This window comes from Chionomys nivalis, chromosome X, assembly GCF_950005125.1.
Source record: "Chionomys nivalis chromosome X, mChiNiv1.1, whole genome shotgun sequence".
NCBI classification, from domain to species: domain Eukaryota; kingdom Metazoa; phylum Chordata; class Mammalia; order Rodentia; family Cricetidae; genus Chionomys; species Chionomys nivalis.
In genome coordinates, this window is record NC_080112.1 from 5,432,246 (window position 1) to 5,458,346 (window position 26,101).

The 26,101-nt window shown below is 40.4% G+C and overlaps 1 protein-coding gene across 1 annotated transcript in view; it reads left to right on the plus strand.

The window, feature by feature from the left end:
- Positions 1-25,399, plus strand: part of Ids (iduronate 2-sulfatase) — a 204,976-nt gene extending 179,577 nt beyond the window's left edge. The window contains exon 10 of the mRNA XM_057760042.1: positions 25,349-25,399. Coding sequence (XP_057616025.1) covers positions 25,349-25,377 — 29 coding nt within the window. The 3' untranslated portion in view covers positions 25,378-25,399. The remainder of the gene's footprint in view (positions 1-25,348) is intronic.
- The last annotated feature ends 702 nt before the right edge of the window (positions 25,400-26,101 follow it).

A 26,101-nucleotide genomic window follows, 5' to 3' on the forward strand; every position in this document is an offset into this window, starting at 1 on the left:
ATTAAAAGAAGCACAGGATAATTTTTGCTGTTGTTATTGGGTTATTTTCTTCACCATAAGCAGTGCTGTGTGTGTCATGATGATGATAGGTCAGCCATTTTATCAGTCCATGTGATGGCAGTTACATGCACAGATGGCATATCCTGAATGTCTATTCATTGAAGGACACAATGCTAGTACTCTTACAATTAAAACACTCTGCTGTAATTTGCCTGCCACCAGATAGCTTGCAGATCACCCCAAGCGTGCTATATGCAAGAATTACCTGACAATGAAGGGATTAAAACAGGTCCTGTACTAGCTGCTGCAATGGGCTCCCTCATCTCAGAAGGCTACACTGCCTGCTTTTAAGAGTGTCTAAAAGTCTAATTGTCTCAGCCTTTTCTCCGAGGCATTAGGCCACTGATTTTTGTGTGACTAGTGTTTTTGGTAGTGCAAATGATGTGCTAAGTAAGTTCTGAATTTTTTTTGTCATAGTGCAAAATTGTGCAAGGCTAGGGAAGTAGTCAACTACACTGAACAAGCCTTTCCCAAGTCAGTATTGGGGAAAAATAACTCCATTAAATGTGCTAAATGAGGATAATAATGAGAAATCCAAAGTCTTGCCAAGTGAATTTAATCACTTTCTGATCCCAACAGCCACACAATTCAACTCTTTCTTAGCATAATTAAGCAAGTGACAATGAACATACTATTCTAAGACACTGTAATGAGATGCTGAGGGGCCTGGATTCAGCTGCAGGGAAATTCCTATTAAATATTTATTAGATATGCAAGTTCTTTAATAGCTAGAAAAAATAGGAAAGGAAATTTGGTTAAGTGAGGTCCATTTCCTTTGAAATTAAATTGTTAAAAACAGAAGCTGCTGGGTCACTATTTGTAGACACCTTCATCTTTCTAGCTTGAAGGCTTGGCTAGACTCTGTAGCTACAAAACCCCTTGGTGAGAAGGAGCCATCACAAAAGTATCTTTGCGGGGATGATGGAGTTTTCTGCCTAGTAAAGACGGAAGGACCTAGTGAGGCATCAGAATGAACATTAGTGTGATATTTGTAGTCTCCACAAAGACTAATGTTTGAATTTGAGTTACAAATAGGTGTGTGCGCGTGCGTGTGGGTGGGGGGGGGAGAGAGAATATAAATTACTCACTTAACCACTCTGCACCTACCTATATTCTCCTGTACTTTATAAGCCAGAAATGGCAGTAGTTCATGCTTTGTAGTGCCAGCTAAATCCAGATGATCTGGCAGAAGTATTGTTTGAACCCAGGAGATGGAGACCAGCCTAGCCAGCATAGTCAGACCCCATTTGCTGGCCTGAAATTTTAAAAAAAAGCAAACAATAAATGGCTTTATTCATATCTACCTGACAGAGTTATTTTGAGTTCAATACTGAATCCAATAATGGTTTTGAAAGTGTCTTAGAAACTGGAAAGCACTGTAAACACAGACTAGGGCTTCTCTAAACCTTTTAATCCCTGAAGGGAAACTCTCCTGTGGTGCTAGCAAGATCTTAGGAAAATTCTAGCACCTCATTCAGTTGTCACTCAAGGAGAAAACACCTGGAGCTAGCTGGAAGATTGCAGTTCTGCTGCACATTGAAATTTTCCTCTCTGGTAAGGGATAGTCAGCAGACTTACAAGGTTCATGAACCCATATAATTCCTAACTAATGTTAATCAGGATGAAAATAAGATGTAGGCTCCAGGTCTGGCTAGCAGGAAGGAGAATTCACCTTCTGATAGGTCTCTTAATAGGAATGTTTTGTGCATGTATGTGTCCTGTCTATGCAAGAGTGTAAACAGAGGCTACTGGTTTGTTTCTGGCTACCCAGACCCAAATAATCACACAGAAATTATATAAATTACAATGCTGTTTGTCCTATTAGCTCAGGCTTTTTATTAAATAGCTCTTATATCTTAAACTAACCCATTTCTATTAATCTGTGTATTTCCACGAGGCTGTGACCTACTGGTAAGGTTCCAGAATGATGTCCTTCTCCTTCAGCAGCTACATGGTGTCTCTCTGACTCCACTTATTCTCCCTCTCTCTCTCCCTTCTTCTTCTTCTTCTTCTTCTTCTTCTTCTTCTTCTTCTTCTTCTTCTTCTTCTTCTTCTTCTTCTTCTTCTTCTTCTTCTTCTTCTTCTTCTTCTTCTCTCTCTCTCTCTCTCTCTCTCTCTCTCTCTCTCTCTCTCTCTCTCTCTCTCTCTGTTTGGATTTTTCATCTACAGAAGGACATCCCACATCACAGGAGTAGACTAGAATGGGTTTTCCTTTCATCTTTTGGCAGATAATAGGAACCCTGTTTGAGCATGGATGAATGAATAGAAAGATATTATATATTTTTGTATGTTGTGGAATCAAATGACTGACAAGACACTGATATATGAGAACAGCAGAATATCATTAGGAATCATTTTATTGCTTATTTGTTTTATACTGGAGGTATTTATTTTGACCCTAGGTCTTTGGGCTGTCTAGTCTCTGGTTCTTGGTTATGCAAGCAGTGTCAGGTATGGGTTTCTTCTCATGAAATGGGCCTTAAGTCAAATCCGACATTGGTTGTCTACTCCCACATCTGTGCCACCATTGCCCTAGCATTTTTTTCAGGCAGGACAGATTGTAGGTCAAAGGTTTTGTTGCTGTGTTTGTGTCTTTGAGATTGCTTTCCTGTACCAAAGACCCTAGAACATAGGGTTAAAGGCTCCATATAGGCAATAGCTTGACTTCTCCATATTCAATGAGTTATCTGGATGTTGTTCAATGGGATCCCATTGCCATTTTGTGGGAAGCAGCCCTTTATCTTATCATCAGCCTAGGTTATTTGGGGATTTCCATGGGACTCCCTTGACTAACAACTCATTTGTATACAACCTAGACCCATTACTAGAAGCCTTTCCTATCAACAAGAGATGGTCAGCTGAGACTCCAAATCCCCCATTACTAGGATTCCTCATTAGAAACAGCTTCATAGATTCCAGGAAGTTTTCACTGCACTGTTTCCAGAACAACCCACAAAGGCCCTCCCCCAGCCATCTCTGCCTACACTCTCTCCCTCCACCTCCCTCCACCTCCCCCTACTGCTCTCATTTCCTTGTCCTCCCATTCTACCCATAAAATCTATTTCTTCCTCCAGGAAAATCCATGTATCCCCTGCTAGACCCCTCCTATCATCTAGTTAATGGTTTAATATACACTTATAAGTGAATGCATACCATATTTATCTTTCTGGGTCTGGGTTACCTCACTCAGGATGATTTTTTTCTAGTTCCATCTATTTGCCTGTAAATTTTATGATTCCAGTTTTTAATAGCTGTGTAATACTGCATTGTGTAAATTTACCACATTTTCTCTATTAAGTCTTTCATTAAGGTATATCTAGGCTGTTTCCAGTTTTTGGATTTTAAAAAGAAGCTGCAAAGAACATGGTTGATTAAGTGTCCTTGAGGAAGAATACAGCATCCTTTGGACACAGCATCCAGCCCAAAATAGTATAGCTTGATCTTGAAGTAGATTAGTTCCCAACTTATTGAGGAACCACCACCATATTGATTTCCATAGTAGCTGTACAAGTTTTCATTCCTTCCAGCAATGGAGGAGTGTCCCCCTTGCTCCACTTGCTAGCATGAGCTGTGACTTGTGTTATTGAACCTAGTAGACTCTCTGACAGGTATAAAATGAAATCTCAAAGTATTTTTAGCTTTGCATTTCCCTGAAGGCTAAGGATGTTGAACATATCTTTAAGTGTTTCTCAGTCATTTGAGTTTCCTTTACTGAGAATTCTCTTTTTTATGTTTATACTCCATTTAAAACTCTTTTTTTGCACATTTTATTTTCTCTATTGAGAACTCTGTTCAGATACATAGAACACACTTAGTGGAGTACATTGTCTTCTTGACTCATTTTTATTAATTAAATTTATTCATTTATTTTACATCCCAACCATTGTTTCCTCTCCCTCTTCTCCTCCCACTCACTTTCCCCCACCTACCCTTCCCCATGCCCCTTAATCTACTCCTCCTCTGTTTCTGTTCAGAAAATGACAGGCCTCCCATGGGTATCAACAAAGCATGGCATATCAAGTTGAGGCAGGACTAAGCTTCTTCCCTTGTATTAAGGCTGGACAAGGAAACCCAGTATAAGGAATTGATGGAGGAGGGTCATCTTTCTATCTGTTGTTTCATTGGTTAAGTAATAAAGAAACTGCCTTGGCCCCTTTAATAGGACAGAAAATTAGGTAGGCGGAGTAGACAGAATAGAATGCTGGGAGAAAGAAGTGGAGTCGGTGAGTCGCCATGATTCTCTCACTCCAGACAGACGCAGGTTAAGATCTTTCCTGGTAAGCCAGCTCGTGGTGCTACACATTTTAAGAAATGCTCCTGGATAGTAAAAAAATTACAGATTCCCAATGGGTTAGAAATGGGTTAGATCAAAATGTAAGAGCTAGCCAATAAGAGGCTGGAACTAATGGGCCAGGCAGTGTTTAAAAGAATACAGTTTCCGTGTAATTATTTCAGATAAAGCTAGCCAGATGGCGGGACGCAGCCCGCTGCTCCTCTCACTACAGAATGGGGCCAGTGGCTGGGAGCAGGGTGGCGGGAAGCAGCCCGCAGCTCCAATTCCTATTCCAACAGAGTGGCACCAAACGTGCTAATGAACTCCACATAAAACCTGAGAGGGCTTAAAAAGGACAGAGAGAGAATTTAAGACAGCTTTTTGCTGTTTGTGGGTTGCGTGCTGCAGAGAGAAATTGTCCTGAGTCAGCAGCAGGAAAAAACTGGCTGTTTTAAAATGCCAGCTTTCTGGGCTGTGCTGCCATTGCGATCTCTGTCTGGCTCCTGCGGGAGACAGAGCTTTTGAATGGAGCATTTGGAACAAAGTGCTACGGCTTGCTTGATGGCAATGTGGACTGCTGTGTGCCTGGAACTGTGTGTGGCTCAGGGGCACCAAATGGCTCTGAGAGGGGAGGCTCAGCTCTGCCATGCTGAACTGTGCTGGTCTCAGGCAGGAACTACCATAATTACTGTAATAACATCACAGTTAAGGTTTCAACTGGGCGGGACACAGGCGGTACCGTATTACCTGTACATGGTGCAACTTAAGTTTTTAAGGACTGCTTAACATTTTAAGAAATGCTCCTGGATAGTAAAAAAATTACAGATTCACAATAGAACAGATTCAGACACTGTTGGATGAATGTACGTAAGCTTGAGAGAGAGAAAAAATATACATATAAAGAATAAAGTTAATGTCTTAAAAAGGGGTAAAATCTTTAAAGAGACAGAATACAGATAGTTACAGATTAAAAGAAATAAAGAAAAATAAGCCACGTAAAAATGGAAAATTCACAGAGAGTCTGGATTATGTACATTGTGTTTTCTTTAAAATTTTTGACTGTGAAGGAGCTAAGTACAGAGAGACATTTCATTACATGGGCTGCCAAGCTAAACCAGAATGGATATAAGGGTATTATGACTTCAGAATTTGGGTCTAAGGATATGATGCTTTGGAAAGGGTTTTCTTTTGTTTTCACAGAGGATGAGACCCTGTGGATTGTTTCTATCCCAATATGGTATGATAGACCAAGTCCTCCTGAAAGGTTGCTGTGAACACTCTCAAAAAATTACTTCGCTCAACTGCCAACTGAGATGAATCTGGCACACAGGTTATACCATGAAAGACCTAATTAACAGTGCCCCCATTCAGCAGGAAGCAGTTTGGAGAGAATAAACTACGCCCATGTTCCCAAATATTGTTTATAAATGTTCTTTTACATTTAAAGGGGGATATGATATAGATATGAAGAATTTGCATTGGTATAGATTTTAAGGTCAATTTTGTTATATGTATATGTATTTCTGATATTGATTAAGGTATTGTGATTGTTTAGTTCATTTAAAATGTAACGTATATAGGTTGTTAATGGATAATAATAATAGTCAAGCTTGTAGTCATGTTAGTTAGATTTTCAAGATGTGCATAGATATATTTTAGATAGGCATTCTTCATATCTTTCAAAGACTGCAGAATATGGCATTTAAAATATTTTAATAACTTAGGGCTTTTCATGACAATGAGACACGTCTGCTCTTGGCAGCACCAATATACTTCAAGAGGAAGATGGGCATCAAAGAAGCTCCTTATGGAGTTTGATAGCCATTTGGGCAAGAAACTGCTCTTGCCTGGACTGTTGCATAAACTGGACACAGAGAACCCACAGAGAGAGGACTACTGAACTTGCCTAAAGGTAAGATGGTCTTTCGGGGTTCCTGACTCATGAAAGAGTTTGTGAGACATTCTGCAGGACACAGCAGAAAGTGACTGAACTGTCTTTGGAATTTCCTGCTTCATGAAAATGTCTGCTGGATACTATGGGCCTGAAGGCTGAAGATTGATGCCCCAACGGTACAGAGGAACTTTGGGTGACTGTCCAGGCAGCGAGATGTCTCTGTCATTTCTAGAGTTTGAAGTTTCTTAGTTCTTGTTTACTTAGGTAATATTATATCCTTCTGGAGTCTTTGATGGAGTTGAAGAATGGTTAGTTATAGTTTTCCTTTGTTGTGATAAAAGATAAAATAGATGTAAATATTGTAACTGTAATTCTTGCTTGATAACTGTTTTGCTAAATGTAATTTTACTATGTTAAAATGAAGCCTTCTTTTTTGTTTAAACAGAAAAAGGGGAAATGATGGAGGAGGGTCATCTTTCTATCTGTTGCTTTCATTGGTTAATTAATAAAGAAACTGCTTGGCCTCTTATAGGGTAGAATTTAGATAGGTGGAGTAAACAGAACAGAATGCTGGGAGAAAGAAGCCGAGTCAGTGAGTCACCATGATTCGCCCACCAGACACAGTCGCAGGTTAAGATTTCCCTGGTAAGCCACCAGATCGTGGTGCTACACAGATTATTAGAAATGGATTAATCTAGATATGAGAGCTAGCCAGTAAGAGGCTAGAGCTAATGGGCCAAGCAGTGTTTAAAAGAATACAGTTTCTGTGTAATTATTTCGGGTAAAGCCGTGTGGGCGGCCGGGCGCCAGGGACATAGCCCGCCGCTCCCATCACAACAAGGAATAGGTTGTCCTAATACTACAAAGCATTAGTGATAGCACCTGTTCCCACTGCTAGGAGTCCTACAAGTAGACCAAGCTACAAAACTAACACATATGCAAAAGACTTAGGTTGGTCCCATGCAGGCTCCCTGGGTGTGTGAGCTCCTATGAGCCCAGGTTAGTTGTTTCTGTGGGTTCCTTTGTGATGATACCCTTGACACCCTGGCTCCCACAACCTTTCTTTCCTCTCCTCAGCATGATTCCCTGAGCTTGACCCAATGATTGGCTGTGAGTCGCTGCATCTGTGTCCACCAGTTACTGGATGAAAGCTTTCTGATGATAATTGGGGTAGTCACCAGTCTATACTGAGTATGGCAGAACATTGTTATCATTGGGTTGACATTTTTCCCCGAATTGTGTTTAGGTCTCTGGGCCATTCAGCCTCTGGGTCCTGGCACTCCAAGAAGTGTCAGGGGTAGTCTTAATTTTATGGTATGGGTCTGAGGTCTATGGTTGTCTACTCCCACAATCTCCATGTCACCCTGACCCTCACACTTCCTTTGACATTTTGATATCTAGTTTCTTGAGTTCTTTATATATTTTGGATATTAGCCCTGTATCAGATATGGTGTTGGTAAAAATTTTTTCCTATTCTGTAGGCTGCCACTTTGTCTGACTGTCCTTTGTCTTACAGAAGCTTTTCAGTTTCATGAGGTCCCATTTATTAACTTTTTGATCTTAGAGCCTATGCTATTGATGTTCTGTTCAGAAAGTCATTTCCTATGTCAATGGGTTCAAGGCAATTCCCCACTTTCTCTACCATCAGTTTCAAAGTACCAGGTTTTATGTTGAGGTCTTTGATCCACTTGGACTTGAGTTTTGTGCAGGATGGTGGATATGAATCTATTTGCATTCTTTTACATGTTGACATCCAGTTTGCCAGCACTGTTTGTTCAAGATGCTGTCTTTTTTCCCAATGTGTTTTTCTGGATTCTTCATAAAAAATCAGGTTGCCACATGTGTGTGAATTTATGTCTGAGTCTTCAATTAAATTTCATTGCTGAGCATGTTTGTTTTTATGCAAATACCATGTGGTTTTTATTAGTATAGCTTTGTAGCACAACTGGAAATCAGGCATGGTGAGACCTCAGTAATTCCTTTATTGTTCAGGATTATTTTGGCTATCCTGAGGTTTTTGTTTTTCCATATGAAATTGAGACATGTCTGTTGTTTTTTTTTTTTTTTTTTTTTTTTTTTTTTATTCTTTTTTAATTAAAATTTCCACCTGCTCCCCGTTTCCCATTTCCCTCCCCTCCTCCCAAATATTGCCCCCTCCCCCCACTCCCCTCCCCCTATCCCCACTCCTCTTCTCCTCCCCCCACACCATTCCCCCTCCCTCTCGATACTGAAGAGCAGTCCAAATTCTCTGCCCTGCGGGAAGACGAAGGTCTTCTATCTACGTCCAGGAAGGTGAGCTTCTAAACAGGCTAAGCTCCCACAAAGCCAGTTCATGTATTAGGATTGAAACCTAGTGCCATTGTCCTTGGCTTCTCATCAGTCTTCATTGACCGCCATGCTCAGAGAGTCCGGAATCAACCCATGCTTATTCAGTCCCAGACCAGCTGGCCTTGGTGGGCTCCTAATAAATCAGTTCCACTGTCACAGTGGGTGGGTGCATCCCTCGTGGTCCTGATTTTTTGCTCTTGTTCTCCCTCCTTCTGCTCCTCATTTGGACCTTAAGAGCTCAGACCGTTGCTCCAAATTGAGAATCTGTCTCTACCTCGATCCATCGCCAGATGAAGGTTCTAAGGTGATATGCAAGAAATTCATCAGTATAGGATAGGGTCATTTCAGGTTCCCTCTCCTTAGTTGCCCAAGGTACCAGCTGGGGACATATTCCTGGACACCTGCGAACCCCTCTAGAGTCAAGTCTCTTGCCAGCCCTAAGATGGCTCCCTTAGATAGGATATATACTTCGCTGCTCCCGTATCCATCCTTCCTATATCCCAACCATCCCAATCCCCCGAGCTCCTCCCATCCTCCCCTTCTCATATTTCTCATCCCATTTCCCCTTTGCCCCGTGCCACCTCACCCGCAAGTTCCCAGTTTTTGCCCTGCAATCTTGTCTACTTCCCCCTCTCCATGCGGATGACTATATGATTTTCTTTGGGTTCACTTTCTTATTTAACTTCTATAGGATCACACATTATATGCTTAATGTCTTTTATTTATGGCTAGAAACCGATTATGAGTGAGTACATCCCATGTTCCTCTTTTTGGGTCTGGGATACCTCACTCAGGATAGTGTTTTCTATTTCCATCCATTTGCACGCAAAATTCGAGAAGTCATTGTTTTTTACTGCTGAGTAGTACTCTAATATGTATATATTCCACACTTTCTTTATCCATTCCTCCATTGAAGGGCATCTAGGTTGTTTCCAGGTTTTGGCTATTACAAACAATGCTGCTATGAACATAGTTGAACAGATACTTTTGTCATTTGATGTGGCATCTCTTGGGTATATTCCCAATAGTGGTATTACTGGATCTTGGGGTAGGTTGATCCCAAATTTCCTGAGAAATCGCCACACTGATTTCCAAAGTGGTTGCACAAGTTTGCATTCCCACCAGCAATGAATGAGTGTGCCTCGTTCTCCACAACCTCTCCAGCAAAGGCTATCATTGGTGTTCTTGATTTTAGCCATTCTGACAGGTGTAAGATGGTATCTCAAAGTTGTTTTAATTTGCATTTCCCTTATCGCTAAGGAGGTTGAGCATGACCTTAGGTGTCTTTTGGCCATTTGAATTTCTTCTGTTGAGAATTCTCTGTTCAGATCAGTGCCCCATTTTTTTATTGGGTTCATTAGCATTTTAAAGTTTAGTTTCTTGAGTTCTTTATATATTTTGGTGATCAGACCTTTGTCTGTTGCAGGGTTGGTGAAGATCTTCTCCCAGTCAGTGGGTTGCCTTTTTGTCTTAGTGACAGTGTCCTTTGCTTTACAGAAGCTACTCAGTTTCAGGAGGTCCCATTTATTCAATGTTGCCCTTAATGTCTGTGCTGCTGGGGATAAACGTAGGAAGTGATCTCCTGTACCCATATGTTGTAGAGTACTTCCAACTTTTTCTTCTATCAGGTTCAGTGTGTTCAGACTAATATTGAGGTCTTTAATCCATTTGGACTTGAGTTTTGTGCATGGTGATAGATATGGATCTATTTTCATTCTTCTACACGTTGACAACCAGTTCTGCCAGCACCATTTGTTGAAGATGCTCTCTTTTTTCCATTGAATACTTTTAGCTCCTTTATCAAAAATTAGGTGTTCATAAGTTTGTGGGTTGAAATCAGGGTCTTCTACTCGGTTCCATTGATCAACTTCTCTGTTTTTATACCAATACCAAGCTGTTTTCAATACTGAGGCTCTGTAATAGAGTTTGAGGTCAGGGATGGTAATGCCTCCAGACGATCCTTTATTATATAAGATTGTTTTGGCTATCCTGGGTTTTTTGTTTCTCCATATAAAGTTGATTATTGTCCTCTCAAGATCTGTGAAGAATTTTGATGGGATTTTAATGGGGATTGCATTGAATCTATAAATTGCCCTTGGTAGAATTGCCATTTTTACTATGTTGATCCTCCCTATCCAAGAGCAAGGGAGATCCTTCCATTTTCTGGTATCCTCCTCAATTTCTTTCTTCATTGACTTAAAGTTCTTGTCAAATAGATCCTTTACTTCCTTGGTTAGGGTTACCCCAAGATATTTTATGCTATTTGTGGCTATCGTGAAGGGTGATGCTTCTCTGATTTCCATCTCTGCTTCCTTATCCTTTGTGTATAGGAGGGCAACTGATTTTTTGGAATTGATCTTGTATCCTGCAACGCTACTAAAGGTGTTTATCAGCTGAAGGAGTTCTTTGCTGGAGTTTTTGGGGTCGCTTATGTACACTATCATATCGTCTGCAAATAATGAAAGTTTAACTTCTTCCTTTCCGATTTGAATCCCTTTGATCCCCTTATGTTGTCTTATTGCTATTGCTAGAATTTCAAGCACTATATTAAAGAGGTATGGAGAGAGTGGACAACCTTGTCGTGTTCCTGATTTTAGTGGAATAGCTTTGAGTTTCTCTCCATTTAATTTGATGTTAGCTGACGGCTTGCTATAAATTGCTTTTATTATATTTAGGAACGACCCTTGTATTCCTAATCTCTCTAAGACCTTTATCATAAAGGGATGTTGAATTTTGTCAAATGCTTTTTCCGCATCTAATGAAATGATCATATGGTTTTTTTCTTTCAGATTATTTATATGATGGATTACATTGATAGATTTTCGTATGTTGAACCAGCCCTGCATCTCTGGGATGAAGCCTACTTGATCATAATGGATAATTTTTCTAATGTGTTCTTGGATTCGGTTTGCCAGTATTTTATTGAGTATTTTTGCGTCGATGTTCATGAGTGAGATTGGCCTGTAGTTCTCTTTCTTGGTTGTGTCTTTGTGTGGTTTTGGTATCAGAGTAACTTCAGCTTCATAAAAGGAATTTGGCAATGACTTCTCTGTTTCAATATTGTGAAATACATTAAGGAGTATAGGTATTAGGTCTTCTTGGAAGTTCTGGTAGAATTCTGCATTAAAGCCGTCTGGACCTGGGCTTTTTTTGGTGGGAAGGTTTTTTATAACAACTTCTAATTCTTCGCGACTAACAGGTCTATTTAGATTGTTCACCTGGTCCTGGTTTAACTTTGGTATATGGTACTTATCTAAAAAAGTGTCCATTTCTTTTACATTTTCCAATTTTGTGGCATACAGGTTTTTGTAGTAAGATCTAATGATTCTCTGAATTTCGTCTGTGTCTGTGGTTATGTCTCCCTTTTCGTTTCTGATTTTGTTAATTTGCATATTCTCTCTCCGCCGTTTGATTAGTTTGGATAGGGGTTTATCAATCTTATTGATTTTCTCCAAGAACCAGCTTTTTGTTTCATTGATTCTTTGGATTGTTTTCTGTGTTTCTATTTTGTTGATTTCAGCCCTCAATTTGATTATTTCCAGTCTTCTACTTCTCCTAGGTGAGTCTGCTTCTTTTCTTTCTAAAGCTTTAAGGTGGGCTATTAGGTCTCCAATGTGTGCTTTCTCCGTTTTCTTTATGTGGGCACTTAATGCTATGAACTTTCCTCTTAGCACTGCTTTCATAGTGTCCCATAGGTTTGAGTATGTTGAGTCTTCGTTTTCATTGAATTCAAGAAAGACTTTAATTTCTTTCTTTATTTCTTCCTTGATCCAGGTGTGGTTCAGTAGTTGACTGTCCAATTTCCATGAGTTCATAGGCTTTCTGGGGATAGCATTGTTGTTGAATTCTAACTTTAATCCATGGTGATCTGATAAGACACAGGTGGTTACCGATATTTTTTTGTAACTGTGTAAGTTTGCTTTGTTGCCGAGTATGTGGTCTATTTTCGAGAAGGTTCCATGAGCTGCAGAGAAGAAGGTATATTCTTTCTTATTTGAGTGGAATGTTCTATAGATGTCTGTTAAGTCCATTTGATTCATTACCTCCCTTAATCCTCTTATTTCTCTGTTAGGTTTCTGTCTGATTGACCTGTCCATTGGTGAGAGAGGAGTGTTGAAATCTCCTACTATTAGTGTGTGTGGTTTGATGACTGCCTTGAGTTTTAGTAACGTTTCTTTTACATAAGTGGGTGCTTTTATATTAGGGGCATAGATATTCAGGATTGAGACTTCATCCTGGTGAATTGTTCCTGTTATGAGTAAAAAATGTCCATCTCCATCTCTTTTGATTGATTTTAGTTTGAAGTCAACTTTCTTAGAAATTAGTATGGCCACACCTGCTTGTTTCTTAGGTCCATTTGCTTGATAAACCTTTTCCCAGCCCTTTACTTTGAGTAGATGTCTGTCTTTGTGGTTGAGGTGTGTTTCTTGTAAGCAACAGAATGTTGGATCCTGTTTTCGTATCCAATCTCTTAGCCTGTGCCTCTTTATAGGTGAGTTGAGTCCATTGATATTAAGTGATATTAATGACCAGTGGTTGTTAACTCCGGTCATTTTTCCTTTCTTTCTTTCTTTCCTTCTTTTGGTAGTAGAGTTTGTGTGTTTCCCTTCTTCAAGTTGTGCTGGTGAAGGGTCATTAGATGTCTGAGTTATTGTGGGCATTGTTGGACTCCTTGGTTTGTGATTTTCCTTCAATTACTTTCTGAAGGGCTGGATTTGTGGCTACGTATTGTTTAAATTTGTTTTTATCCTGGAAAATTTTGTTTTCTCCATTTATAGTGAATGAAAGCTTGGCTGGGTATAGTAGTCTGGGCTTGCATCCATGGTCTCGTAGTTTCTGCAGTATATCTATCCAGGACCTTCTGGCTTTCATGGTTTCCATAGAGAAATCAGGTGTAAGTCTGATAGGTTTACCTTTATAGGTAACTTGACCTTTTTCCTTTGCAGCTCTTAATATTCTTTCTTTATTCTGTATGTTTTGTGTTTTGATTATTATATGACGAGGAGATGTTTTTTTTTGATCCAGTCGATTTGGTGTTCTGTATGCTTCTTGGACCTTCAAAGGAATATCTTTCTTAAGGTTGGGAAAGTTTTCTTCTATAATTTTATTAAATATATTTTCTGGACCATTGAGCTGTACTTCTTCTCCTTCTTCTATCCCTATTATTCTTAGGTTTGGTCTTTTTATTGTGTCCCAGATTTCCTGAATGTTTTGTGATGAGAATTTGTTGGTTATGCTGTTTTCTTTGATGAGAGTGTTTATTTTCTCTATGGTATCTTCAGTGTCTGAGATTCTTTCTTCTATCTCTTGTAATCTGTTGGTGGTACTTGTCTCTGTAGTTCCTGTTCGTTTATTCAAATTTTCCATCTCCATCCTTCCCTCGGTTTGTGTTTTCTTTATTACTTCCACTTCATTCTTCAAGTCTTGAACCGTTTCCCTTACCTGTTTGATTACTTTTTCTTGTTTCTCTTGGTTTTCTTGGGTATCTTTGAGAGATTTATTCATTTCCTCTACCTTTTTGTTTGTAATCTCTAATTGGTTGTGGCAGTTTTTCACCTCCTGTTTAAGGTCCTCTATTATTTTCATAAAATTCACTTTTGAGTCGAATTCTTCTAATTCTTCTGGATTAGGGTGTACACTTCTCATTTCGGTATTCCTGGATCCTGGTGATGTCACGTTGCCTTTCAAGTTGTTGGGGGAATTCTTGCATTGGCGCCTGCCCATCTTTTCCTTCAAATGGAGCCAGGAGAGGCCTGATGTCTTGGACCAGTCTTTGCTGTGACTAACTCTCTAGGTGTATCTCCTCAGTGTAGGGGCAGGAACCGTTCCCTTCCAGATGAACTCCTCAACACCAAAACATGGATGCGTGGTATTCCAATGACCCGCGTAAAGAAGGCCGAATGCAAGGGGTCGGGCGGGGTCGAGTAGAACACAGGCGACACTGCAGTACAAGGTGGAGGTGCCTGCACTCCCTTTCGGGGGTTGCTGAGGCCTGCCCGCTAGGCAGGCACTCACTGCTCTGGTTGGGTAGCCTTAGTGTAGGGGCGTTTGTGCTCTCTACCGGGACCGTCCGCCCCAGGATAGTACACACTCACCCGTCCCGATGAAACTTCTCGGCACCTACACAGGAACTCCTGGATGCCACAATGAGCCCGGGACCAAGGGAAATAGGGGGCAGGGAGAGCAGGTCCAGGAGATCACAAGCAGAGACTGCAACCCCAGCAGCAGGGGCCCGCTTCCCCTGGTGGGGACCTTGAGGCCTGCCCTCTAGTCAGGCACTCACTGGTCTGGGCTGGTAGCCTTAGTGAAAGGGCAGGAAACTGTTCCACAGCTAAGGACCTTGCAGACAAGGCAGGCTTGGGGGTGGGGGTGGGGGCGGGTGTGTAGGAGAGAAAGCCCTGCAGCAGGAGCTGGGGGAGGGGCGTTTGTGCTCTCTACCGGGACCGTCCGCCCCAGGATAGCACACACTCACCCGTCCTGATGAAACTACTCGGCACCTACACAGGAACTCCTGGATGCCCCAATGAGCCAGGGACAAAGGGAAGTAGGGCGCAGGCAGAGCAGGTCCAGGAGATCACAGCAGAGACTGCAGCCCCAGCAGCGGGGGCCCGCTTTCCCTGGCGGGGACCTTGAGGCCTGCCCTCTAGTCAGGCCCTCACTGCTCTGGGTTGGTAGCCTTAGTGAAAGGGCAGGAAACTGTTCCACAGCTAAGGACCTTGCAGACAAGGCAGGCTTGGGGGTGGGGGTGGGGGGCGGGTGTGTAGGAAAGAAAGCCTTGCAGCAGGAGCTGGGGGGGGGGGGCGTTTGTGCTCTCTACCGGGACAGTGCGCCCCAGGATAGTACACACTCACCCATCCAGATGGGACTTCTCAGCACCTATGCAGGGATTCCTGGTGGCCCCAATGAGCCCGGGACCAAGGGAAATAGGGGGCAGGGAGAGCAGGTCCAGGAGATCACAAGCAGAGACTGCAACCCCAGCAGCAGGGGCCCGCTTCCCCTGGTGGGGACCTTGAGGCCTGCCCTCTAGTCAGGCACTCACTGGTCTGGGCTGGTAGCCTTAGTGAAAGGGCAGGAAACTGTTCCACAGCTAAGGACCTTGCAGACAAGGCAGGCTTGGGGGTGGGGGTGGGGGCGGGTGTGTAGGAGAGAAAGCCCTGCAGCAGGAGCTGGGGGAGGGGCGTTTGTGCTCTCTACCGGGACCGTCCGCCCCAGGATAGCACACACTCACCCGTCCTGATGAAACTTCTCGGCACCTACACAGGAACTCCTGGATGCCCCAATGAGCCAGGGACAAAGGGAAGTAGGGCGCAGGCAGAGCAGGTCCAGGAGATCACAGCAGAGACTGCAGCCCCAGCAGCGGGGGCCCGCTTTCCCTGGCGGGGACCTTGAGGCCTGCCCTCTAGTCAGGCCCTCACTGCTCTCGACATGTCTGTTGTTTTATATTTGGCACAGGGCTTTAGCTTAATCTACTGCTAATTTAGCCAACTATTGCAACTCCACAGTTATGGGCCTGCTTCTCTAAGTGGCCAGGCTGCTCAGGCTGCAGACTGATGGAAATTCTGTTCCCACAGGCACTGGCTCTGCTGCTGCCACTAATGGTAACTTTAACTAAATCTCTATCATTCTATTTATAAATAAAGCATGAGGCTCAAAGGCTGGGGTGAAAACTGTCAGCTCAGGGAGGTTGAGTAGAACCTAGCTAATCTGCTCTCCTTACTGGTGTCTTCCAGAGAGTCCATCCTTCCACTGTGCCAAAACAGAAAAGGCCTTGCCACTCAAAACCCTTCCCTATGTCTCCTGGTGCACATATTTATCTCTTTCAGATGCCCTCTGATGCTCTATGGTTACTTTCTGACAACTAGTTGCTAACAGCCTCCTGACCCAGTTTAGCTTTATTTAATTAACACAAATACAAACTTGGGGTTCACAGTGTGCTCAAACACCCCCCAACAATTGTCCTTTCAATGTCTGTAAAGAATTGTGTTGGGATTTTGATGGGAATTGTATTGAATTTAGATTGTTTTTGGTAGGAGGGCCATATTTTCTATGTTAATTTTATTGGTCCGTGATCATGGGAAATCTTTTCCGTCTTCTGATATGTTCTGTATTCAAAGTCTTAAAGTTTTCATCATAGAAGTCTTTTACTTGCTTAGTCAGAGTTGCTCCATGATATTTTAAATTATCTGAGGCATTTGGGAAAGGTATTGTTTCCCTAATGTCTTTCTCAGTACCTTTATCATTTGTATATAGGAGGAATGCTAATTTTTTTTAGTTAATCTTGTATTCAGCATCTTTGCTGAATGTGTTTATCAGCTGTAGGAGTTCCCTGATGGATTTTTGAGGGTTGCTTATGGATAGTTTGATATCATCTGCAAATAAAACATTACTTTGGCTTTTGTATTTTGTTTCCCCTAGATCTCCTTCAGTTATCTTATTGCTCTAGCAAGAACTTCAAGTGGTATGTTGAATATATATGAAAAGAGTGGACAGCTTTTTCTTGTGTCAGATTTTAGTGGAATTGCTTTGAATTTCTCTCAGTTTATTTTGATATTGCCTATAGGTGTTCTTTAAATTGCCTTATTATGTTTAGGTGTGTCCCTTGTATCCCTAATCTCTGCAGAACATTTATCATGAAGGAGTGTTAGGTTTGTCAAATACCTTTTTTGCATCTTTTGAGATTATAATACTTTTTTCTTTCATTTTTGTTTATCTGATGGGTTACATTTACCATTTTCATATGTTGAACCATCCCTGTATTTCTGGGATGAATCCTGCTTGGTCATGGTGGATGATCATTTTGATGTGTTCCTGGATTTGGAATTTAAGTATTTTATTGAGTATGTTTGCATCTATGTTCACAAAGGAAATTGGTCTGTAATTTTCTGTCTTTGTTGAGTCTTTATGTGGTTTGAGTATCAGGATAACTGTGTCCTTATAAAATGAATTTGGCAATGTTCCTTCCATTTTTTGAAATAATTTGAGGAGTATTAGTGCTAAGTTTTCTTTGAAAGTATAGTAGAATTCTGTGCTAATACCATCTCACCCTTGGCTGGTTTTTTTTTGTTTGTTTGTTTTGTTTTGTTTTTTTTTTGTAGGAAAACTTTTCATGACTGCTTCTATTTCACTAGGGGTTATAGGTCTAATTAATTGTTTATCTGGTCGTGGTTTAACTTTAATAGTTGTACCTATAGAGAAAAATATCTATTTCTTTTAGATTTTTCAACTTAGTGGAGTACAGTTTTCTATAGTATGTCTTTTTTAATTCTCTGGATTTCCTTAGTGTCTGTTATATTCCCCTTTTTGTTTCTGATTTGCTAATTTGGATATTCTCTCTCCATCTTTTAATTAGTTTCATTTTCAGATCTCAAACATTTATTTTTGCCTCCTTCAACTGGTGGATTTCTTTAAGAGATTCATTCAATTATTTTCTTTGTGGTTTCCTTAAGGGATTTATTATTTTCCTGTTTAAGGACCACTATCATCTTTATAAAGATTGTTTTAAGACTTTTTTGTACTTCAGCTATGTTGGAATATTCAGGGCCTGATGTAGTAGGATAGCTGGGCTGTAGTGGAGACATATTGCCCCAACTGTTATTGATTATGTTTTTATGATATCATCTAGGCATCTGGGTTTGGGGTGATTATGGTTCTAGGTGTTGATTTTGGAATTTTTTTTGTTTGGTTGGTGGGTTTTTTTCCCTTGGCTTCTATTTTCTCTGTGAAATTTTGCAGAGTGTGATGGTTACGGTTTTCCTGCCCTGCCCATCTTGTGTGCTCACAAGTAATGCCTGGGGTGTTGGAGACTGGGATACTGGGATGAGCTGGGGGAAGGAAGGTTAGAGGAGAAGGTCTTTATGATCCATTGGTGTGGGCCAGTGCGGAAAGGGAGACCACAGCACGTTTCCTGCCACAGAGATGGGAATGAGGCTAGGGGAAGATTGGATCTCAGGAGCAGTAGGAAAGGTGTGGATCTTCCTTCACACTGTCTATTGCCCAGGGAGGAATGGCCCTTAGGTTTGCAGGGGATGCCTGCTGTGGTTGGGGTCTGGGACAAAGCAACAAGTGGGAGGAGGAAGGTTAAAAGGGGAAAATCTGCTGGAGGGAAGACTGCCATGGGTTTTCTGCTGCAGAGTTAGAGATGAAATGGATGTTGGAACTGAGAAGACAGGAGAGAGAAGAAAAGGTCTGTTGGTAACTTGCCTCATTTTTGGCAGGTGTGACCTGTGGGTTAGCAGAGAGTACCAGTTGGGTTTATGGTCTGGGAAAAAGCAATGGATTGGTGGAGGGAGGTTAGAAAGGGAAGAGCAATGGGATCCACAGGAGATAGGAATGGGAGTGGGGTGCAGGGAACAATGCCACAGGTATTTTGCTGTGGAATTGGGGATGAGCCTGTGGATTGGATCTGGGGGAACAGTGGGTGTCTGGTCTTCTTTAACAGGTAAACAGAACTTTTGGCTTTTACTGTGCCCGATGCTTCTAGTTTTCTGGAATCAATAACATCATCTTTGTTATTTCTTGGGTACTTTCTTTCCCCTTTGTCCCAAACTGAGTCCAGTTCAATATATCTAGAATTGCGTATGCCAGTGACTCTGGCTGTGACTTATACACAAGGTCTTATTATCCTGATAATTTCCAGGTTCTGGATATTATATACAACTGACAGATATGGGTCATAGAAATATCCAAAATTTCTACTATAATAACTATATTTTTTTCTAAAATTGGAGAAGGTGACTATGATGTAAGCTAAGATTAAGTTCTAATTTGGGAGGAGGAACTTCAAGTCTATAAAGGCATGTGGTTCTGAAATGTGAGTAATCTGACTGCCATCCAAACTGAGAGACTTTCCTTTCAGAAGACATTGCCCATGCCTATAAACTCTAGGAAGAGGCAGCTGCAAGAGATTGTACCCTGTGTCAGGTGATATGTTCAGACTATGGAATGTAGCAGCATTCCTGGAGCCCTGGAACTGGAGGCGAAACAAAACTTCAGTGGGAGAAAGGGCTATGGCAGACATCCCAGTTAATGAAATATGTACTTCTCCATGCTTTCTGGGTGAGACACACTGAAGGTATGCAGGTCCTCACATGAATTGCTTAGAGGCATAACAGCTTGTAAGAAAGAAGGGAGGAACGTTCTTCCTCAATGGATGGTAAAAGCCCAGGATTTATTCATCCCTGCACTTGGATGCCTAATCGTTTAGCTTTTCACACATCACCTACATTTTTATATGTGCCGTGTAGTTCACAGTATGTTCACACTTCATTCAGTTGTAAGGAAACATTGGTTACATGTTTGCTTATGGCAACCTAAGTCTGAAGTGGCACAGATGCAATTTTTACTTCCATCTATTATTTTACTTACTAACATAATTTGTCTTCCATTGAGTTTTCTTTTGAATCACTTACTTAACTGTTTCTCCAGATATTTTGATATGTAATTGACAAATAAAATACATATATACTGGGCCTGCATATTGCAAAATTTTGTTATGTTCTTTAAGCTTAGGCCCTGTTATATCCAGTTCAAGGTTCTTTCTGTAAAGTCACCACTGTTGTCATCTCTCATTGTAAGCCATAACAAATAACCATGTTTGGGGTGTTGTCTATGGACCTTTAAAATACTAAAAATGTATGTCTGCAAAACATTGGGTTTTTACAATTGTGATTCACACTTAAACCCTCAGGACAGAATGAAGGCGCAAGTCATAAACAATCCCACACCAGTTTGGAATTTTGATTAATAGAGTGGTATTTATTTAAAGGGGAATAAACTTACAGATCACCGTCCCAGACAACAGCCCTCTGCGCAATTAGGAAGAAGTCTAGTCGCCGGAACCGGGCAGGAAGTAAAGAGAGCAAGGAGGGAAGTAGCTGCTTTTTTAAAGGGAAAGAGACCACGACCCAATGGGCTGGTATCTCAGCGGCTATTGGCTGGAGGAGCGGAAGAACCTCCCGCAACACCTCCCCCTTTTGTTTAAGTAAGAGAGTTCTAAACCTACTATGAAATTATATACAATAAGTACAAATATCCTATTCTAACTAGCTTAGGTTTTGTATAATAAATAGTTTGGCCAAGTCATGAGTGGAAAGTAACTACATTTATATAGTCTTCAACCCCATCGAAGATCTGAGAAGGGAAATAATGTTACCTGAGTAATTAGGAAGTGCAATCAAACAGCTTTTAAAACATGTAACAAATCACAGAGACAACTAGCTATCTGGGCAATCACCCAAGGTCACGTTTGCAGTGTTGAAGCAACCAACTTTGGCTAAGGCCTAACATAACTGACATACCATTTTCAAAGGCAAGAAACTTGTCAAAACTATCTAACTCTGTCTTGGCAGGATATGACAGTCCTGTTTTTTCCATTCACAGATACTCTGTATTTCTGTCAGTGGTTGAGGTATGGGCATTTCTTTGCCCAAAGGCCAGTTCAGCCAAGAAGAAAGGCTCCAGGTGGAGTGTCTTTGGTGCTCAACATTCTCTCGGGAATAGAGCGGTGTTGCCAGGAGCAATTGTGTCTCACTACCACAAAACTCTGAGTTAGATTAAAGGCCATTTTCTACAGCTCTTTGAAGAGGTTGAAGATTATCTATCTATACTGAGTATAATCTCTATGTATCTAAAGAACCTGATTAGTCTAATTATAAATGACAAACTTAGAATACTATTGATCTATATAATTCTCAATACCTATCTAACTTAAAGACTAAGACAATAAACAATTGTGAAACAAATGAGGACAATGACCTCCAAATATAAACAATGTACAAATATACATTGCAGTATGGTAAATATATATCAATACACAAACAATATGTAAGTATCTTAATCAGAGGTAGAAATGTACATTGCAATATGGTAAATATATACTATATATATATATCAATACAATATATGTCAATACATAAAAAATGTTTTTAAACAGAGGTAGAAACATGCATGCATACAATAGTCAATATAATTTCACTTTGTATCAATATATAAGAATCGATACCAATACATTTGTCTCAAAACAATAACTCACAAGTACCAACAAGTACCAATCTATTATCCCTCTTTTTTTTTTAAATGATCCCTGAGCTTATAAAATTCCTTCCCCAACCCTCAACCGTATACCAATTATAATCAACCCCTAAATGATGTCTCTAAACCCAAGGGCAAACTTTACTGGGAGAGGGGACGTTGCCCTCTAGAGTTACTTCCAGCTGTCATAGGTGCGATGTTCTTTCAGGGGGATCCTGTGAAAGTAAAATGATGGTTAAATTTCAAGATCAATGTCTTTTAAAATTGCAAATAGTCTCTGAGTATTTTGTGCAGGTCTGGCCAGAATGTTGTATAAGATGTGCACTGTTTCAGCTAACCAAGTTGGAACTGTCTTGTGCAGCTGGTACCCAAAACAGGTCTTGTAGTAGCGCTATCAGTATCATGACGTTATATCAACCAGGTGGAGTTGTTGTTATGGGGCACCATCTTCTTCCTGGAAACTTCAAATGTCACTTCAGGAAAAATTCATTGTTCATTGTGAAAAACTTAAACATTAATCATATAGACATATATAGACATATATATATATTCAATGAAAGGCATGATAGATATATTCAATGAAAAGTATGATAGATATGAAGAAAAGCAAAGATATTTTCTAAACTCATATTTCTTTCTGTTCCATATCATGGCTCTTGACATGAGACAGAAACTCCAGAAACTCTGGGTTTTTCTCTTACCAACAGGCTTGGAATTGGAGAGGGACTGAGCCAGAGTCCAACTTCAAAACCAGCTCTATAAATTTAGAAATATGGTTTAGTATATTTTACTTACACAACTTATTCAGTTTTCTTGATAGTTCCTATTGGGCAGGTATTTTTCCATCTGTCAGTGTCCAAACATCCAGGATCCCTTGAATTTTTCAAAGATGAGTGTTTTCCTGTGGAGATAAGAACAGAACCCTGCCCCCATTCTATATGTTTTTCTTACCACCTGTAGGAATATCATCACTGTGGATGAGTTGTCATTTCTCCTTTCCAAGAGGTTTCTCCTCTTCAAATCGAACCTTTATTAATTTTGATAGTATCCACAATTTTTCTTCTTCTGTGGAAACAAGAGCAAAACCCCTTCCCCAACGTAGCACATCTCCTGGCTTCCATTGAGAGGTCAGCACATCTTTAAAATAAACTGGTTGATTTAGTTCAGCAGACTTTTCCATTATCCAATGTCTTTCTGCTGCTGTCGTTCCTTTCTCATTAGCGTTAAGAAAATTCAAGGTCAATAAAGCATTATGTAGTCTATTTCTGGGGGTATTTTCGGTCCCTTTCTGTTTGTTCAGCATATCCTTTATAGTACGATTTGATCTTTCTATAACTGCCTGACCCGTGGGATTATGTGGTATACCTGTAATGTGTTTTATATTATAATAAGCAAAAAAGCATTTCATTTTCTTAGATACATATGCTGGACCATTGTCTGTCTTTATTTGTGCAGGTATTCCCATGATGGCCATAATTTCCAATAGATGTGTGATTACTGAATCAGCCTTTATTGAGCTCAGGGCAGTAGCCCATTGAAAACCTGAATACGTGTCTATAGTGTGGTGTACATAATTTACCAAATTCCATAAAGTGGAACACATCCATCTGCCAGATTTCATTTCTCTTAGTACCCTTTGGGTTACTCCCTGTAGGCAACGGTGTTTGATTATAGAAAGAACAAGTAGGACATCTCTTTATAATGTCCTTAGCTTATTGCCATGTAATGGAAAATTCTTTCTTTAGGCCTTTACTATTGACATGATGCTTCTTATGAAATTCTGAGGCCTGCAACACGCTTCCAATCAATAATTGATCAATCTCAGCGTTGCCTTGTGCTAGAGGACCAGGCAGACCTGTATGGGACCGGATATGTGTTATGTACATCGGACAAAGCCTGTTCCTGATTATGTCTTGTACCTGGATAAACAATGAAGTCAACTCTGTGTCATCTGGTATAAATTCAGCAGTTTCAATATGCAAGATAACTCTTTCTGCATATTGTGAATCTGTAACTATATTAAGAGGTTCTTTAAAGTCCCTTAGCACCATAAGAATGGCATATAATTCTGCCTTCTGTACAGAATTATAAGGGCTTTGTTCCACCTTACTCAATTCATCTGACTTATAACCTGCTTTCCCTGATTTATTTGCATCAGTATAGAACGTACGGGCTCCAGTTATTGGAACATAACGTACAATTCTAGGAAGAATCCAAGAAGTTCTCTTTATGAGGTTAAGTCTACCACTTTTGGGATAGTTGCTATTAATTTCTCCCAAAAAATTATCACAAGCTCTTTGCCATGGTTCATTGTCTTCCCATAACTTTTTAATTTCTTCAGTAGTAAAAGGCACTATAATTTCTGCTGGGTCTATACCTGCTAGTTGATGAAGTCTCAGCTTACCTTTTATAATTAATTCAGAGACTTTTTCCACATAAGTTTTTAATTATTTACTTGGTTTATTAGGAATAAATATCCACTCTAAAACAATATCTTCCCTCTGCATTAGAATCCCTGTAGGAGAAATTTTGGAAGGCAATATGACTAGGATGCAGCTAAGATTTGGGTTCACCCTATGCACATGTGCCTCCTGTAATTTTTCCTCAATCATTGTCAGTTCCTTTTCTGCTTTAGCTGTCAGTTTTCTTGGATTATTCAAATCTTTATCACCATCTAAGGTTTTGTTTAAATGAACTATTTAAATAGTTCAGGTGTTATCCCAACAGCTGGTCGTAGACTGGAAATGTCTCCTAACAATCTTTGGAAGTCATTAAGAGTCTTTACCAGTCTCGCCTTATTTGTGCCTTTTGCGTTTTAATTTTCTCTAACCCTATTCTGTAACCTAGGTAATTAATAGAATTTCCTCTTTGAATCTTTTCAGGGGCGATTTGTAATCCCCACCTAGGCAAGACTTTCTTTACTTCTTCAATCATCCTTTCTAAAGTATCTTTATTTGAATCAGATAACAAGATGCCATCCAAGTAATGATAAATTATGGACTTGGGGAATTGTTTACGAATTATTTCCAATGGCTTACTTACAAAATATTGGCACAATGTAGGACTATTGATCATTTCCTGTGGGAGGATAGTCCATTGATATCTCCTATTAGGCTGAGAATTATTATAAGTAGGCACTGCGAAGGCAAATTTTTCTCTATCCCTTTCTTGTAATGGTATAGTGAAAAAAACAATCTTTCAAATCAATAACTATAAGAGGCCAACCTTTTGGTAATAGAGAAGGCAAAGGAATTCCAGATTGTAGTGGGCCCATAGGTTGAATTACCTTGTTGACAGCTCTTAAATCTGTCACCATTCTCCATTTACCGGATTTCTTTTTTACAACAAACACAGGAGAATTCCAAGGGCTGGTTGATTCTTCAATATGGTGAGCATCTAGTTGCTCTTGCATGAGCTGTTCCAATGACTGTAATTTATCTTCAGCTAGAGGCCACTGTTTGATCCATATTGGCTTCTCAGTTAGCCATTTTAAAGGTAGGGCTGTTGGTACCTCTAAAGGTTTGGTATTTGCTGTATGTTCTTGTACAGCCTGAATGGCTGGTGACCTTTTCCATAATACCTCATCATATCCTTCCCAGAATTATGAGTTCCTGGAACTACAGGAATGTTAATCTGGGTATTCCATTGCTGTAGCAGGTCACGGCCCCATAAATTTATTGCAATATTGGCAATATATGGCCTTAGTCTTCCTATTTGCCCTTCAGGCCCTATGCATTCAACCCATCTTGTACTTTGTTTTACAGGAGATAGGGTTCCAATTCCCAGGAACTGAACATCTACCTCTTGAAGAGGCCAATTTGGATACCAAGATTCTGGAGTAATGATACTTACATCTGCACCTGTGTCTAATAAGCCTTCAATAAAAGTGCCATTTATACAGACTCTTAGCTTTGGTCTTTGATCGTTAATAGAAGTCTGCCAAAATATACATTTACTCTGTCCTACTGGGTTTTTTGACTCATCCTCCATACGTAATTCATCATTTAGACCAGTAATATTTTTTACAGCAGAAATTGGAGCTTTTAATTTTCTTGGTGAGGCACGTTCTCCACTGTGACTGGGAATGACTGGGCCACTGTTGGCTTGGGGGCCTGCGAGAGGCCCCTCAAGGAGTTTCCCGACGGTATCGAGTTGCCTTGTCTGTCTGTTGTGGACCTGCATTCATTGGACCAATGTCAGCCTTTACCACATCTCCTACATATACCTGAAGTCTGAGGTCTCCTATTTTTGTCATTCCCAGAAGGGATATTATTCCTAGAAATCCTTTGCCTGCAATCCCTTTTCAGATGTCCTAATTTACCACAATTAAAACACCTGGCAGTTTGTTGTCTCCTTATTGCTTTGGAAATCGCTTCTCCTACCCAAGATTCATCATTATAGCTAAACGTCTCAACATTCATTGTATGCTGAATCCATTCATCCACAGGTGCTGATCTAAACTTTAAAGGCCCAATTATCTTTTTTCATTCTGTGTTTGCATTCTCAAAAGCTAGAAA